Source organism: Penicillium rubens, assembly GCF_028828025.1.
Source record: "Penicillium rubens strain IBT 27055 chromosome Unknown utg000002l_segment0_segment0, whole genome shotgun sequence".
In the NCBI taxonomy this organism is placed as follows: domain Eukaryota; kingdom Fungi; phylum Ascomycota; class Eurotiomycetes; order Eurotiales; family Aspergillaceae; genus Penicillium; species Penicillium rubens.
In genome coordinates this window covers 9,796,943-9,813,690 of record NW_026890600.1, presented here as the reverse complement: position 1 = coordinate 9,813,690, position 16,748 = coordinate 9,796,943, and the positions used below count along the sequence as shown (strand labels likewise).

General features: G+C 48.6%; 6 protein-coding genes across 6 annotated transcripts; 4 read left to right on the top strand and 2 right to left on the bottom strand.

The window, feature by feature from the left end:
- Positions 1 to 348: 348 nt before the first annotated feature.
- On the top strand, positions 349 to 1,335 carry N7525_006160 (dihydrodipicolinate synthase family protein; the record flags this gene model as incomplete). The annotated part of the gene is made up of 1 exon (XM_002564022.2): positions 349 to 1,335. The coding sequence occupies one exon, from the start codon at positions 349 to 351 to the stop codon at positions 1,333 to 1,335; it is 987 nt and encodes a 328-aa protein (XP_002564068.2).
- Positions 1,336 to 2,279: 944 nt separating this feature from the next.
- N7525_006159 (MFS transporter) lies at positions 2,280 to 4,076 on the top strand (the record flags this gene model as incomplete). Its single annotated transcript, XM_002564023.1, has 1 exon — positions 2,280 to 4,076. The coding sequence occupies one exon, from the start codon at positions 2,280 to 2,282 to the stop codon at positions 4,074 to 4,076; it is 1,797 nt and encodes a 598-aa protein (XP_002564069.1).
- A 596-nt stretch (positions 4,077 to 4,672) lies between these two features.
- Positions 4,673 to 5,945, bottom strand: N7525_006158 (putative 3-hydroxyacyl-CoA dehydrogenase; the record flags this gene model as incomplete). Its single annotated transcript, XM_002564024.1, has 3 exons — positions 4,673 to 5,377; positions 5,506 to 5,825; positions 5,882 to 5,945. 3 exons carry the CDS (start codon positions 5,943 to 5,945, stop codon positions 4,673 to 4,675), a joined length of 1,089 nt encoding a protein of 362 aa, XP_002564070.1.
- Positions 5,946 to 7,019: 1,074 nt separating this feature from the next.
- N7525_006157 (uncharacterized protein) lies at positions 7,020 to 10,128 on the bottom strand (the record flags this gene model as incomplete). The annotated part of the gene is made up of 7 exons (XM_061213632.1): positions 7,020 to 7,157; positions 7,208 to 7,850; positions 7,906 to 8,089; positions 8,146 to 8,992; positions 9,091 to 9,452; positions 9,505 to 9,946; positions 10,027 to 10,128. The coding sequence occupies 7 exons, from the start codon at positions 10,126 to 10,128 to the stop codon at positions 7,020 to 7,022; spliced, it is 2,718 nt and encodes a 905-aa protein (XP_061070653.1).
- A 1,817-nt stretch (positions 10,129 to 11,945) lies between these two features.
- N7525_006156 (transcription factor domain-containing protein) lies at positions 11,946 to 15,918 on the top strand (the record flags this gene model as incomplete). The annotated part of the gene is made up of 10 exons (XM_061213631.1): positions 11,946 to 12,345; positions 12,396 to 12,898; positions 13,631 to 13,671; positions 13,722 to 13,858; positions 13,920 to 14,428; positions 14,477 to 14,601; positions 14,656 to 14,731; positions 14,792 to 14,809; positions 14,959 to 15,343; positions 15,410 to 15,918. 10 exons carry the CDS (start codon positions 11,946 to 11,948, stop codon positions 15,916 to 15,918), a joined length of 2,703 nt encoding a protein of 900 aa, XP_061070652.1.
- A 290-nt stretch (positions 15,919 to 16,208) lies between these two features.
- N7525_006155 (uncharacterized protein) lies at positions 16,209 to 16,577 on the top strand (the record flags this gene model as incomplete). The annotated part of the gene is made up of 2 exons (XM_061213630.1): positions 16,209 to 16,239; positions 16,372 to 16,577. The coding sequence occupies 2 exons, from the start codon at positions 16,209 to 16,211 to the stop codon at positions 16,575 to 16,577; spliced, it is 237 nt and encodes a 78-aa protein (XP_061070651.1).
- Positions 16,578 to 16,748: the final 171 nt, after the last annotated feature.

Genomic DNA, 16,748 nt, shown 5'->3' with positions numbered 1-16,748 from the left:
CATATAAACACCTCGGAAATAGGGCCGAGTCAAATAAACCAGATTCAATCACATTAACAAACTAGAAAGAGTTTTAATTGGTCGGTCGGGTGGAGGAGCCGAAAGTGGACTGGTTTGGGTTGTTGATCTTGTGTACGAGACTGGCTTCGTCGGTTCTGACATCCGACATTGGCATTTCGAACGGCAAAACAGCGGCCAAATAGCTCAAATGAATCGGAGATATGGCCGTTTGCCCCTCATTCCGACCGGAGAGGGGAATATCTTATAAGAGTTATATACTAGGACTACTACTAGGACTGGTGTAATACAGTCTTCCCGACCTATACTTCTACAACTTCTACCTCTTCAATGGGTTCTCACACTGTTTCTCCCCAACCTCATGTCCCTTCGTCGGGAGTCTGGTGCCCTGCGGTCACTTTCTTTCACCATGACACCGACTCGTTAGACCTCGTCTCTCAATCCAAGTACTTTGCTTATCTATCCAAAACCGGGCTAGCGGGTCTAGTAATCCTGGGGACCAACTCAGAGGCCTTCCTCCTCACTCGTGAAGAGCGATCTCAGCTCATCTCAACTGCACGAGCCGCCGTTGGGCCTGACTTCCCACTGATGGCCGGTGTCGGTGCGCACTCGACCAAGCAGACCCTCGAGCTCGCACAGGATGCCGCTGCCGCTGGTGCCAACTACCTTCTCGTCCTCCCTCCCGCATACTTCGGCAAAGCAACAAACATGAACGTGGTGAAACGCTTCTTTTCCGAAGTGGCCGCCAAGTCACCTCTCCCAGTGGTGATATACAATTTCCCCGGGGTGTGCAACGGGGTGGACATGGACTCCGAGACCATTGCCGCTATCGCACGGGAGTCGGCGTCTGCGCATGCCAGTGGACGGTCCAACGTGGTCGGGGTCAAGTTGACCTGTGGATCGGTGGGAAAGATCACTCGGCTGGCTGCATCATTTGCGCCCGAGGACTTTGCGACTTTTGGTGGACAGTCCGATTTCCTGATTGGTGGGTTAGCGGCAGGAAGTGCTGGATGCATCGCCGCGTTCGCCAATGTCTTTCCCAAAGTGACGGCTCGGATCTATGCGTTGTATCAGAAGGGTCAGATTGAGGAGGCGGTGGAGCTCCAAAGGAAGGCGGCGCTCGCAGAAAGTGCAATCAAAAGTGGCATTGCGTCAACTAAGCACGCGGTGGCATGCTACTCGGCCCAGTTGGCAGGGATCCAGGATGCAGCAGGTAATCTGGCCCCTCGACACCCTTACGAAGAGGTTGGAGAGGGGGCGAAAACCATGATCCGACAGGTGATGGCTGAGGTTGCTGAGATCGAGAAGAGCCTGTAATGAAGTAGACGTGTACCAATGAAGAGGAAGGTCAATTTCTGGTATATATATTCCTCTTTCCTTTTTTTTTTTTTACAATGATTCATTTAAGATTGTCCTGAGTAGTTCCGGGGTTATGTTGTCCACCTGGGCAACGTGTTCAGGCCAATGAGACCCGGCATGTACGAGTAACTACCGGACTACACCTGGGCATATGTACTTTAACTACATACATAACTATTAACTATCAACTATCTCTCTCTTTTTTCTTTTTCACCGCACTCTTATTGCTAGGGACTAATAATATTACTATAAATAACTCATATTCCAATATGGGCGACCTTAGGACTCCGACCTAAGCACTCCATACTCCGTACAGAGTAATCAGACATAACATCACATCGACAAAGAACCTCCATAGAATATCATCTCATGCTATTTACATATCCAAAACAATAGACCCGTGAATCACCCGTGAATCAAGTCCCACTACATTATAATCACCGAGCGGAGTTATGGAGTACATTAGATATGCATTTAAGACACAAAGGCTCTCGACTCCGTATAGTTAAGCCCTAAATTCATAATAAGACAAATCCCAAATGAACCTCGGCTTAAAAGAAGAAAAAAATTTCCCCTAATCAACCATCGGTCCAACCGAGAAACCGATTACTGATCGGGCCGGGACTAAGTGGAGATTTTCGGGATCTTGACGATATTGAAGCCAATCAAAGTGCTTTTTCTATATTTTTCTTCATTTTTCTCTTTCGTTATGGAGTGAATATGCGGCTTATTCCAGCTAAAACAAGCAGTGTCTCCGAGATGTACGGACAGGTGTATTACATATAGTATGTTGTAGGAAACTAGAGAAAATTTTTACCCATCTCACATCTTACCCTTATAATTCATATCCCAGATCGAACGCAGATCGCAGAGCTCTAGAGTTAATCTCTTGACTCTCAACAATGGAGGTCTCCGAGACTGCTACCTCCTTGCAGTTGCCAAACTCCATCCCCTTCTGGCGACTCGTCCTCAAACCCGGTGCTATCACCCAAGAGGTTGCTGACCACCATTATGTCGGCTCAGGGACCGAACAAGATCCCTATGTCGTGGATTGGATGCCCAAGGACTTTCGAAACCCTCTCCAATTAAAAACATCTATGAAATGGTTCATCACCGTGGTCGCCGCCCTCGAGACCTTGGTCGTTGCTCTGGTCTCGTCCGCCTATACTGGTGGTATCGTTCAGATCCAAGAACGATTTGGCGCAACCACCGAGGTTGCGACCTTGGGAGTATCCCTCTACGTATTGGGCTTCGCCTTGGGTCCTCTGATCTGGGCCCCGATGAGTGAAATCTTTGGTCGCCAGCTTGTCTTCGTCACAACCTACTGCGGTTTGACCATCTTTTGTGCCGCTTGTACGGGCGCGGAGAACATCGAAACCCTACTGGTCTTCCGATTCTTGTCCGGTGCTTTCGGCTCCTCTCCTCTTACCAACTCGGGCGGTGTTATCGCCGACATGTTTATGGCTCGCGAACGAGGACTAGCCTTGTCGGCCTTCGCGTTGGCACCCTTCCTAGGACCTGTTATTGGGCCTATCGCCGGTGGCTTCCTCGGTATGTCTAGCGGAGGCTGGAAGTGGGTGATGGGTCTCTTGGGCATTCTCTGTGCTGTGATGTGGTTCTTGGGAGCCGCGTTGAAACCGGAGACCTATGCCCCCGTTCTTCTTCGCCAGCGCGCGAACACTCTCTCCAAGCTCACAGGTCAGGTGTACTGCAGCAAGTTAGATATCGATCAAGGACGCCTCACTTTGAAAGCTGCTCTGAAGATCTCCCTATCGCGACCCATGATTCTTCTTTTTCAAGAACCTATCGTCTTACTGCTCTCGATCTACCTTGCTATCATCTACGGAACCCTCTATATGCTTTTCGGCGCCTTCCCGATTGTGTATCAGATTCATCGTGGATGGAATCAAGGTGTCGGCGGATTAGCTTTCATCGGTGTTATGATTGGTATGATTGGTGCGGTTGCGTATTCCATTCCTGAAAACCAGCGCTACGCGAAACTCCTGAAGAAGAATGGTGGCTATGCGCCTCCAGAAGCCCGCCTTCCCCCGTGTATGCTGGCCTCTATTGCCCTCCCTATTGGACTCTTCTGGTTCGCATGGACCAACTCTCCGTCCGTCCACTGGCTTGTAAGCGTCGCTTCTGGAGTTCCCTTCGGGTTCGGCATGTTGCTCGTCTTCCTCAGTGTCTTCAACTACCTAATCGATGCTTACACCATCTTCGCGGCATCTGTCTTGGCAGCCAATACACTACTGCGGTCATTGTTCGGATTTGCGTTCCCGCTGTTCACCAAATACATGTATCAAGATCTCGGGATCCATTGGGCGTCCTGTGTTCCAGCTTTCTTGGCTCTTGCATGTGTGCCTTTCCCCTTCCTGCTCTATAAGTATGGACTGTCTATCCGAAAACATTGCAAGTATTCTGCGCAGTCTGAGGCCTTTGTTCAAAACCTTGTCCGGGGACTCCAAGAACCCATCGAGTCTGCCGAGATTGGGCCTGAGATGTCCCAAACCCTATCGGCAATCGATGAAGTCACATCACTCTCTCACAACAAGGAGGCCCCCGCTGATGTTCGCTCAATCCATCACACTCTTTCGCGCACTTCCACCAATGCCACGCATGCCATGCATCGGGTGCCCACATATGAAGCCAACCCTTACAACGTCGACCGCGTGCATACGCGAGAGTCATTCAAATAATTCAAGTCATCAATCATAGAAGGAGAACACGGGCGTTCTGGGGGGGCATGTTGAGTATATATACCAAGAGGGAAAAGGTCGAGTCTTTGGACTTGACGTTTTCAAATGGTGCATTACTTCATCTTTCTGTTTTCTGTTCTTTTTTCCATTTGTCATGTCGCATATATATATACCATAGATCGCGTTGACTATTAATTATAATTGTGGTCCAATATTTCGTGATCTCGTCTTACGGTAATACATAGAACAGCCCTCTGTACGGTTTATACATGTTACTGTCTGTGTATGTTGTACATCGTAGAGTGGTAGGCCCGAGTGTAACATGAAAAAGGAATATCTGAAAGGAACATAGAAGACATCGGAGGGTTATCCTACATATAACGTCGCTATTATCATCTTGAGTTAAGAAAAATCAGGTTGTTGAGGTCTTACGTCGACCAGGACAGGCCCCCTACTTTTGTGAGGACATAAATATAAACAGTAATGATTCGTCATCCCTGATAACCCATATATATCCTACCAAGGCATACTGCCCGTGTCCAATTTATCAAGTATCCCATATTCCACGGGTAAACAATGAAAAGAGCAACTCCCTTTTAGTGCACACCATTGGCCAGTCCATTGGTTACCCCGTTGGTCAAGCCATTTGACATTCCATTTGACATTCCATTGGTCACACCATTAGCAATTCCATTGATTTTATCAAGAGGTACTCCCGGTGGTACTCCGACAGAAATGGTGCTCTTCTTCCGGCGACGCTCCGGTGCGGTCCAGATCGAGCCATCATCGAGCAGCTCCTGACCCAAAGCAAGCACCTTAGACGGCGCTTCGCCCAGCCATTCAGACTCTAGTCGATCGATGTTCTGTTCGATTTCCCAGGCACGGCCACCTTCAATGAACATGGATGTGCCATTGAGAGACCGGTCAGCCAACACTCCAGTGGCCACAGTAGCAACCTGCTCTGGACTGTTGATGGGAAGTTCGGCCTGCTTCCATTGTGCCTCAACTTTCTTGATGCTATCGGTCTGGGTCACCCAGGGACAGACGGTATTGATACGAAGATAGTGCTTGTACGGAGAGGAGATGTAGGTGCGTAGGGAACGCATGAGGCCAGTGACGCCATGCTTGGAGGCTTGATATACGAATAGAGACGGGCTGTCCTTGAAACCAGAGGCACACGAGAATAGGAGAATCGACCGGTCGCAGTTTGATCCACGGTTATGGCGCAAGTAGACGGAGGCGATGCGAGTAACATACATTGAACCAAGAAGATTGACATCCATGACTTTGTGGGTGGGGGTCTGGAGGTAATATCCGTATTGTCAGATGTTTCAAAAGGAAGATGAAAAGGAAGAGAGAAAAAAAAAGGAGAAGAGAAGAAAACGTCTGGCTAAGCAATCGGATTGTTATTTAGCCAGGGGTAACTTACCTGGCGGACGGTCTCCAGCGTGAGTGAAGTATCAAACCAATTCCCTATTTCCACGATACTAGCCGCCGAGACGACATGGTCGATGCGCTTATAGGTCTTAAAGGCTAGATCAAACAATGCCAGCACCGCCGAATAGTTGGTGACATCGGTGGTTTGGAAAATTGCGCGTGGGGGCATGTCTTCTTCCTCTGGGTGGAATTGGTCACAGCATTTCTTCAGTAGACGATCGCCCGCGATGTTATCGAGGTCACCAATGCATACATTGGCACCACGCTCCAAGCATTGCGTCACTAGGCTGGAACCAATGCCATTGGCACCGCCTGTATAAGACGAGGTAAGATGACAGTAGAGAAGTCCGGTGACAGGTTCGACATACCTGTGATGAGAACAACCTTTTTGGCAAGGCAATCGGTGGGAATGCTGGGAATATACTGCGACATTAGGGGCAGATCAGTGGGGGAGATTTAAGTGGATCAATAGAGATGATCGTGGAGCTAGGAAGAGTAGTTGCAGATATGCAAAAGAAATTGCTGCGGACAGTGGGCTCGCTTTTATATGTGTTGACTGTGCAGACACAGGGGGTCGGAGTCTTCGTCGGAGTCAGAATTTCCTACAAATTCCTAATTAGACAGAGGTTGAGGGGAAGGAACCAATCCGTTTGGATGGTACCATTCCTAAGCCGTGGCATCCCAGGATATGGACATGGCCCCGGAGACGACGGTAACTCAGCCGAGGGCCAAGGAAGCACGTCCAGGTGTTCTCCATCAAGGGCTTCTGCATAAACAAATGAGCGATTCCGTTGGCACCCGCGCTCGTGGAAAAGAGCCAGTCATAAAAGGAACCAAGATGGGATGATGCGGGGAGGCGTTCGCCAATGACGCTGGTGTGCAGATGGAAAACACGAAGCCAAAGCACACACGGGAGGGAACCAGGCTAATACCTGGGCAATTGGCATTGACTTCCTGGGCCTATACCATGGGGTTCGGAATCCTGTGGTCCGAGGTCTGTTTTGGCTGTCTCCTCAGAAGTCCCCCGACAGCCTACCTAGGTAGACATTGAAAAGAGTGCTGCTTGGTAGACAGAAGGATATTGTTTCTGCTCCCCCACAAAGATCACTATATGATGTACGGAGTACGGAGTACAACATATATCAATCGTACATAGTACATAGGGACTGTGCATATGCAAGAGCGGCAAGTCGGGGAAGCGGGGAAAAGGACAAAAGTACCGAATGTAACAGTTGTAAGTCTCATTCTCATAAATTAGTTCTATGCAATTCAAAAAAAAAGAAGAAAAAAAAAAAAGAAAGAAAACATTCACTCTTTTCCAGTACATGTCCATGTCCATATCCAAACCCCCCCCCCCCCCCCCCCCCCCACAAAATCATAGATGCAATTGCTGCAAACATGGGGAATACAGAACATGAAACATCAAACCAGCAATTTGAATTCTATCAAGACCGAAAATACCACCAGCCAAAAAGACGCATATTTACAACTGGCCTGTAGAAAACTCTAACGACGAGAGACGCAGCACAAGATACCAGACTTGCCCAAGAACCAAAGGGATCCAATAAAGCGGAAAATCGACAGACCGGCAGTCGTCCACAGAATAGCGGCGAAGTATTTGGAAGTACGGACGGTAGAGGTGTTCTGTGCATATGTTAGTTCGTGCCACCCTATATCTTAGACAAGGTACATACTGTGAGACAGAGACGTTTAACGCCTTCACTGGTGATACACAGTGCAAGAATCAGGTTGCTGAAAATCCAAATCAACACCAGGTTGGTACGGAAAGCCTTATAGCCATCGTCCATGCTTGGTTCATCATTATCTTCAGGCTCCACATATGGCTCCAGCGCTCTCTTCACCGTCGATTCAAACTGACTATCGATATCGGCCTGCGGCTTATCGACTTCTTCAATGAAGTTCGACTTGGCGTCATCCTTCTTGGTCTCAGCGACGGGGAGCGAATCGCCCTTGTCAGAACCCTTAGTACCCCAGGAAACGTCATGCCAGTTGCAGAAAGCGTAGACCATCAGGATATTGATCGAACAGGTCATGCCAGCAAAGTAGGCCCAGGAGGACGTGAACATATGCCAGGGATCCATGTACAAGAAACTTGCGAGGAAGTAGATGCCATAAGTCGAAACCAAAGCGATCAGGACGATACCGGCCCCGGAAGAACTGAAGAAAGACTTGAGGAAGTGGCCAACACCTTGGTCCATAGAGAAATCAAGTGTACCTCCAGTGAAGGCGTTCTTGACAAGGTAGAACGACAGAACAATGATGTAACTCTGAAGGATACTGAAGTAGATGAATGAAAGCGTGTATGCGAGACGGGAACTGTTTGAAATGTCAGATTGAGACTATAAGGGGATTCGGTTGGATCTTGACTCACCCTTTCGGTCGATTGCCTAGCGCCAGAATGAACTGCAGCATCAAGAAGAATATGTACCCATACTTCAGGAAGTTGTTCACGATCGGCGAGGCTTCATTACCAAAAGGCCATCCCTTATAATAGTTAGATTGACTAGGAGTTCCGACAAGATCCATAATGACAGTAGTAGTCAGCCAGAACGAGGCTAGGTAGTAACGAATTAGTATAAAGTCACAAAGAAACATTGGATTCGGGACATACCGAGAGAGAACCAGGTCATGACAAGACCCATGAAGTTGTATGTCATCTGGATATGCAGGAAAAACAGCCGCAGGATGTTATGGCCACTCTTGTAAATCCGCCCGAAATGCATCATTGCATATAAACTGGCGGCGAACGAACCGTTCAACCAACGACGTCGCTGACTGATAAACTCGGCAGCACCTTCTGGTACATCGGTTTCACCCTTTGACGCCTTCACGTAGGTTAGATGCCATTTGAATCCAGCCTTGGCCACAAGCTCGAAACACAAGATACGGTCCTCAGCAAGGAACATATTCTTCTTAAAGATATTCATGCCCTCAATACCCTTCTTACCCAACTGCTTTGAGAGTGTATGATCACCGTGGAAGTACTGCTCTAAGGGGCGACCCATAATGGCGCGATAGCGGTACGCGGAGAAGGCACCGGGTAACACGCTAACATACCCGAAGGCACTCTCTAGCGGTTTATCAAGAATGTTGGAGATCTTGTACTCGAAGTTCTGTGCGGCGACGAGGGGGTTCATCAAGTTCTTCCACCCTTTTCCTAACATTGCGTGAATCTCGCCGCAAGATCCACCCAAGTTCTTATCGTTGTAGAAGGACTCCCACAATGCAAGGAGCGATTTCTTTCCCGGCTTAGTTCCGGCATCAATAAGAATCACGACTTCGGGGTTGAGGATTCGACTGAAACCGTTGAAAAGCCAGCGGTGGGAGTTAATCTTCTTACTGTTCTTCTGTTTAAGACAGAAAATCATTTGAACAGGAGGAAGGTTTGACGACTCGTTGCCCTGGGGGCGGACCAGTTGTTGGTTGGAGGTGACGGAGAGTTGGGTGGTGTATTCGAACTAGGGCTTGTTAGTGGATTTTGGTGGACTATAAAAACACCAGGATGGAGGGACAGTAGATTCCGCCCAGGCGAATCGAGAGGATTATGAGAACTCACAATGTGTGCGACGGTTTCCCGGCCATCGACGGAACGCTTCATGATGCCATCTTGGTAGATACCGATTGTGGCCAACAAATCGAGGGTATTCTTATCGCAAGGATCAATACCATCAAAAACCAACGAGCACACGATCTTTTGCCAGGCCGGGCCACCTTTGTTCCAGAATTCTGACTTCTTCAAATTGACGATATCCCGAATGTTTTGCATGACACCGTGGAGCGTCCGTGCCGTCAGAACTTTATCTTCGTTGTAATAGGTGATGGCAATCAGAAGTTCGGTGTGTCGGTTGTACATGGCCGGTCGTAGATTGTATCCGTTGCGTAGGGTGAACTCATCAGGATCACAGGTAGCCGCGGTATCTGCATTCGATTAGCCCCAGTCGCATCGCCAATATTTCACATGAAGCCCTACAGCGCAGATGTGTGAATTCTTCCGGGAACCCCTCCTCTGATTCCCGGTACTCCTTCTGGATGGCGTTCTGAATGGCACTTGGTACCGGGTAGTCGACACTCAGCACAGAGCCCTGGACCAGCTTAATCTTTCGCGTAGCATAACGCCGCAACCCTGACCCAGGTGCCTGTCGGTTCTGCCAGGCTTCTGATGGTGTTTCGGACATAGGTGATTGAATAGATGGAATACCAGAGCGACGATTGAGTCCTCCCGCAGACTCCTGATATGGACCATCGGGAAAGATGGTGACTCCGGGATCATGTAGTGTGTAGCGACGGAGGGAATCGGTCGAGGCATAGGGGTCATCGAAGGAGGCGTTGAATGGGCTTGGTTGGTTTCGGTAGAGCAAAGATTGCTGGCTGTCGATGTTCTCGGGTTTTTCCTCGTAGCCGTACGCTTGCTGCTGAACAAACTGTGTTAGGATCCGTTGCTGTCTTGCTGGGGTCCCTTCTATTTCCCCGTTCCGGGTGGCTTGTCACTCACCTCTCGTGGACCATACCCGCTGGCCTCGCTCGCCTGGGGTGAATGAGAGGAGTTGCCCGAATGAGGCGAATGAGGAGATGTTCCTCGGTGAGGAAAAGACATTATGCGTAGTTCACGTGTTCTCCAGTTCTGGTGGAAAGGCAATAGAGATCTAGCCGGCGGGGTGGTATCTCAAGGATCGAAAGAAAATATCAAGGGTAGAAGTTCCAATTCCAGGTACAACCCGGCGCCTCAATGGTAACAGCGCAACAAGGCAGCAATCGCCGTGAGCTAGGTTGAAAGCAAGACAGGTGACCTGTCCAGAGATCAAACCTATGTGAGAACCAATATGAGACCTAAGTAGAAGAGACCGGAGGGTTGATGTCCAAAGAAGAGATGTGCGGTAGGGGAAGGGCTCCAGATTCCATCTATCCAGGAGATATTTTTGGTGCAGAATTTGATTGGAGGTGCCGACGATGCGGGCTGTGAAAGGGCGACTGAGGTGGAACCCCAGCGCATCAGCAATTGTCGTTCGTCATCCACCCTTTTTAAGGATCCACCATGGAGCCGTCCGAGACAGTACATATTAGGCATTGGCAGCCGCTTTTCCCCTGCGCATGCATCGCATAAATATTGAGGGGCGGGCGCCCATGGACCAACCACCGAATGATATTCCCCTTGATCATGATTGTCTCGATATCCAAGGTATACAACTCCTGTACGGGTATGAATTTGACTCTGTGATCCGAGCCTTGCTGCAACGAACATAACTCGTCGAACATGTAAAAAGCTGCGGGTCGACGACGCAACACGCCATAATATTGGTCAACAGGGTGTCTCCGATGACCCATCACAGACATCCCCCTAATATTTGTGTACATATCCCTTCTACCATCCCGAAACACCCCCTGAGTGATCTTTGAATCACCAGAGTACAGAGTACTCCATGCTCGTAAAGAAACACTGCAAAGGCCTCTCTGCCAAGAAATCACAGCGTGGCGGCTGGGGGTGGCAACTGCCGGGGGAATGACGACAAGGCGTCAGGAAATGATCGGCCGCGTCTTCTAGGGGGCTGAATCCTGAATCTGCGACTGGCTCCGGAGGGTCCACATATCCAGCCATCGTTATAAATTGGGTATGTGGGTAGTGAAAAACAGAAAGGAAAAAAAAAAAAAGAGGAATTGGGCTACCACAGCAACAGACAGTAACAGAGTCAGTCTATGGAGAGACATGCCGAAGAATGTGTGTCATGTCTACGTATCACGTGCTCCACGATATACAACATACGTGTACACAACTTTTCCCAAGGCTATGTACAGCACATAATGAGTACATAATGGAGTACAACACAACTTGGAATATAAATGCAGGTGCCTTGGTGACTGTCATTTATTTTTAGATCTTTGGACTCTGCAAGGGCTGAGATAGAAGTTGAAGTTGTCAAGTTCTTGGAAATATATATTCCCATCCAAGACCATAAGTCTCTCATTTCTTCTAGATGTCGTACGATGTGATACCTCATTTTTCGTTTCAAATTGATTTGACTGACATGTGTCGTTTCTCTGTGACCAATACCTTTTTACCCTGGGTTTCTGTCATTCGTGTCCCATCTTTCGTCTTATCCCCCCGACACTCGGACTTCATTGCGAGCGCAGGTTCACGAAAATAGATCTATTGAATACCCCGATAACTTCACTATCCTAGTGCGGAGGGGCAATGCTCATATTGATTTGTCGACTCTCTTCTAACTTCAACTGTATGGAGTCTTCATAATCTATGTACCCCGTATCATCAGATGAGATGGCGCTAAGCCTTGCCCGAGGTCTATTGATATGGCAATGCCGGTACAATACATATGGGTGCGGGGTAAACAATATGATTTACACTTAAAGGTCTTCTTCTCATACTTTTACTTTGATATTTTCGCCCTTTGCATAACGATGTCGCCTCAGAGACCTGCATTCGATGACCTACCTTTGCGCAAAGATGGACCCCCAGGAAATGCTTGGGGGATGTTTGGAGACCAAGATCAAATGGGCATGCTCAATCTTCTGACGCCGGAGAACACCGCTGCGGCTGCTCGCGAGATTGTTGATGGCGTACGTGTCTCAACAGATTGGGCTCTTAATAGCATGGCGACCCCCTGCTTTGGACGTTCTGCTTTTGAGCATATTGTCAAGAACAAGGCTCCCCGGGTGGTCAACGATGATATCTTGATCTTCAACACACAGAGCAGCAGCCAATGGGATGGCTTCAGACACTATGGATCAAAGCAAGGAACTTACTTCAATGGGTGTACCCAGGACGACATCCAGGATTCCACTCGAAATGGCATTCACGGTAATTCCTTCTGATTCTGAAATTTCTGATCTCCACTGATCCTCCCTCAGTATGGGTCGAAAACGGCGGTGTTGTTGGACGGGGAGTTCTTTTGGACTATGCGGGCTGGGCAGCGGCGAACGGGAAAGAAGTGAAATGCTTTGAAACCCAGTCAATCCCGGCATCTGTACTCCAAGAGGTAGCCACTAGTCAGAATACCACATTCCGACCGGGGGATATCTTGTTTATTCGCACGGGTTGGACTCGAGCCTACGAACAGCTGTCACGGGCGGAGTGTCAGCAACTGGCCGATTATGCAGCACCTCCAGTGATTGGGGTAGAATCGTCCGAGGCCATGCTGCGCTGGATATGGGATCGTGAACTGGCTGCCGTAGTGGGAGATATGCCGAGCTTTGAAGCATATCCATGCCAAAATCAGGCCTTTTTCCTCCATGAGTGGTTGCTGGCTGGCTGGGGCGTCCCAATCGGGGAGTTATTCGATCTCGAGCAGCTCAGCCAGGAGTGTCGGAAGAGAAACCGCTGGACCTTCTTCTTTAGTAGCGTGCCATTGAAGGTGCGTGTGTAGACAAAATTCCACTCCTGTTCCCAGACTGACCACATTCATCAGGTTCCTGGGGGGGTTGCAAGCCCCCCGAATGGCGTGGCTATATTTTGATCAAGAGTTCTTTCATCTTTGCCCCTTGTCGTTCTTGCCCATATTCTACTGCCTGAACTGTCTGGAGATGGCGCAGAATGCAAGTGGGGGCGTTTATAAGCAATGACACCTCCAAGAAGAAGCTTGAAAGTCTTAGATATATCAGAATGCACCAATCTTTTTAAACATAGGCGTCTAGGCATCATGACCCAGAGTAATATAGGCGATTGCTCTTCATCCGTACGATGTTGGCTAAGGGAGGTCGGGCCGAGGAGAGAAGTGAAAAAGCGGGGAATCCGGGGCTTTCCGCCCCGGTCTGAGTTGCGTTGTCATTCTACATTTCACCCTATGTTGTATGCAGATCTAAGCAGGTCTAAGCAGGTCTAGCCTCACGAAGAAAAAAGATCATGGTCCTTGGAAATGCAGGCATTTCGCGTCAGGCAGAAGATCGTTCAAGAAGGTCGATGGTAGCCTGTAACCGCTGCCGTTCTAGAAAAACTCGCTGCGCCGGCAATCCACCCCACCCTTGTGCAGCATGTGTGGATGTGGGCAAGCATTGTGTATATTCAGAGGCCGAAAAGCGAGTCTCTATAACAGAGAGGTGAAGTTGGTCCATCCTTGAAAAGAGTCAATGCTGACTCCTCTGTACAGCTACTATCGACAACTACAAGCACAAGCTCCTGCGTCACGAGGTAGGTTTCATACCTGCCTAGTTCGTCACGTAGACGCAATTTAACCACAGGATAGAAGGTAGCCATTCAACGCCGTCAAGTGAGCCGTCGATATCCAATCGCTACTCTCATGAGGGGCCACCAGAACGTGACGACTGGTGGTACAAAGGGACAGACAATCTGTTCTTGAATCGGTCAGGAGAACATCGTAGGTGTTAAGCTGTCAGGTGTTTTATTCCTATTATCTCCTTCTGCTAATCTCTCCTCAGATTTCGTTGGTGCCTCGTCCACCACACATCTCGCGAAACGACTTAATCCCGGCTCAGCAAACCTTGCATGGGATGTGCGCCCACTTTACGATGACCCTTCATCATTGAGAAGACCAGTTGGCGGCTCATTGCCTCAATTACCACCTTTCGAGTTTGCCAAGCGACTATTCTGGGTACAATACGCTTACATCGGTACCATCTTCTCCCTTATCAAACCCCTGGAGTTCGAAGCACGGCTCGATCTAGTCTACCACCAACCGCTTGACTTTTCACACCGTGAATCTTGCCTAGTATACTGTCAGACACTGTTAGTTATTTCCTTTGGTTTGATGTACAGTGTGAATCAGTGGATTGGCGAGGAAGGCCCTCCTGGCTTCAAGTATTTCAAGCATGCGTTACGTTTCTTGCCAGATATCCATGAAGAGGGTTCGATTCTCTTTGTCGAGGTACTATGCTATGTGGCATACTATATGCAGAATCTGAACAGGCGGGACGCTGCCTTCCTCTATGTACGTATTACTTCCATTGGCCTTCCGCTGTACCGCTAACCATGTCAGATCGGACTTGCTCTGCGCATGGCTATCTCCCTAGGCCTACATCAAGAGGTGTCTGATCCCTCAATAAGTGAACCAGACCGCAACCGCAGACGTCGGGCTTGGTGGTCTGTCTACAGCTTGGACCGGTAATTGGCCAATTCTCTATGCCTTTGAAAACAAATACTCATACTTATAGACAGGTTACTCTCGGTCAAGTCTGGTAATCCTATTACAATTCATGATGAAGATATTGGAATAACTTGGCCTACAGATGTGGTATGTTGTCTTCCATGTCGTGTCTACATAGGTATTCGCTGATTTGACTTTTCGATCTAGGGTGGATCAACCTTCGATGTATGGCCATCAACCGTTCTTACCCACTATACACAGCTATCCCGTATATTGGGGCGGATTGGGGAAGGTAAAAATCATCTCCGTCGTTTTTTTTTTTTTTTTGTTTGTTTGTTTTTTTTTGTTCTTTCGCCATCCTGCAGCTGACCTAGATGGCCACATCAGAAATCTATAGAAAGAAACCTGGATCCGGTTCGAACCTCATTGCTTCTGTCCAGAGTATAACAAATGACCTTTCTGCCTGGCTGCGGCAAGTACCAGACCGGCTCCGCATTGACTTCACTACACTCGATACCCATATCAATCGGGAGTCTGTCTCAATCAACTTGCACTTCTACTCATGTGTGAACATGACTGCGCGGCCATTGGTCTTCTATGTCATCCAAAGGCGACTCGACGCGGAAGCCCTCGGGTCCACGACGGAGGATTGGAAGGAAGGGCTGGCTCCAAATACCGTTGCTGTCATCGACAGTTGTATCACGGCAGCGCGAGCAACCACTATGATCATGGATGCTGCTGCAAAACATAATCTCGTTGGTACATAACCGCAATACAACCCCATTTCTTCTGTCATGAAACCATCTGATCAAAAGGACTTTTTAGCTACATACGGATACCTCGATGGCGAATATATCTTCTCCGCCGCACTGCTGCTGGTCATGGTGAACGCCGCGTTTCCGCCTAATGAAACCAGCGCCTGGGCCATGGAGACCGCACTGAACCTTCTCCGCGGCATGGCAGATCGTGGAAATACATACTTGGACTCGCGTCACTCATTGCTGTTGGAATTGTGGGCAGCCATTGGACCTAGACGTGCTGAAGAAAAGGATACCGATGCGGCAAGTTCTCTTGCTGCAGGTCAAAACGGCCCTGTGACCCCGATGAGCGAAAACGCTGCAAATCCATCAGAAGATGTTCCAGATCCGAGTGCGGAGTCAGCAGCTTCACAAGTGCCCACTTATAACTGGCCACAGCAGCCAGATATCCCTTCTTTCCGGGACATTGCCTTCCAGTTCGATCTAAACGATGATCCAGCACTCTGGGAAGGGGCTTTGGACCAAATCGACATTGACATGGACACTGACTGGATTGAGAATACTTTAAAGCGGTGAGAACAAATTCATGTCACTTAAAAATCATTCCACACTTGTGTGCTTCATATTTAGTACCTACATATGTACCTGTAAGCACTCGACCCAACGCACGGTCCAATTCCCGGCCGCACCTCTGTAACCTGCATATGCCCTAGTTGAAAAGGGGTTTTCCTTCCCTAGGCATATAAGCTAGTCGAACTTACCTAGGTAGTCTGGTGTCCGCTGTTTCTAAGGTTATACACACTGTTGGGTTTAGTCACTGCGGCTCCTCAATCAACTCCAGCAGAGACAATCAAGTAGTTTCATTTATGGCGCTGGGGGTGGTCATATCCAAGGGGGGTGGCTGTATCAATGCCCTATTATTATAGCTAACCACTGCTCTCCTTTAATCGAAGTAGGCCAATTGACTATTATGGTATAACATTTGACTATCTCGTCCTAACTAATGATGCTAACCCTGAGGTCTTATAGTTAATATCATTGAGATTGAGGACGACAATGGTGTTTATGCAAATATATGGCTTTCATTTGTAGTAGATCCGGCTGAGTTTATTAGGAAGAAAGGTGCTAGTAGTGCCGAGATGTTGCTAGAAGAGGAAGGGAACATAGGATCGCTGGCGAGTGAATGCCCTTGTGGACTAGAGGATTTATGGGTTAGGATATTTAAAGGACGCTAAAGAATGGACAAGTCTGAGAGAAGATCGAAATGCGAAAATTGAGAACTTGAATTGATATACGATCGCATTCCTTCCTAAGACCTATGACTGTATGATGGACTTAGGATGAGACTAGGCTTCCGCAAGCCCATTTTTGTGTACCGGTATTGAATGTGTCTCTACCAATTGGTG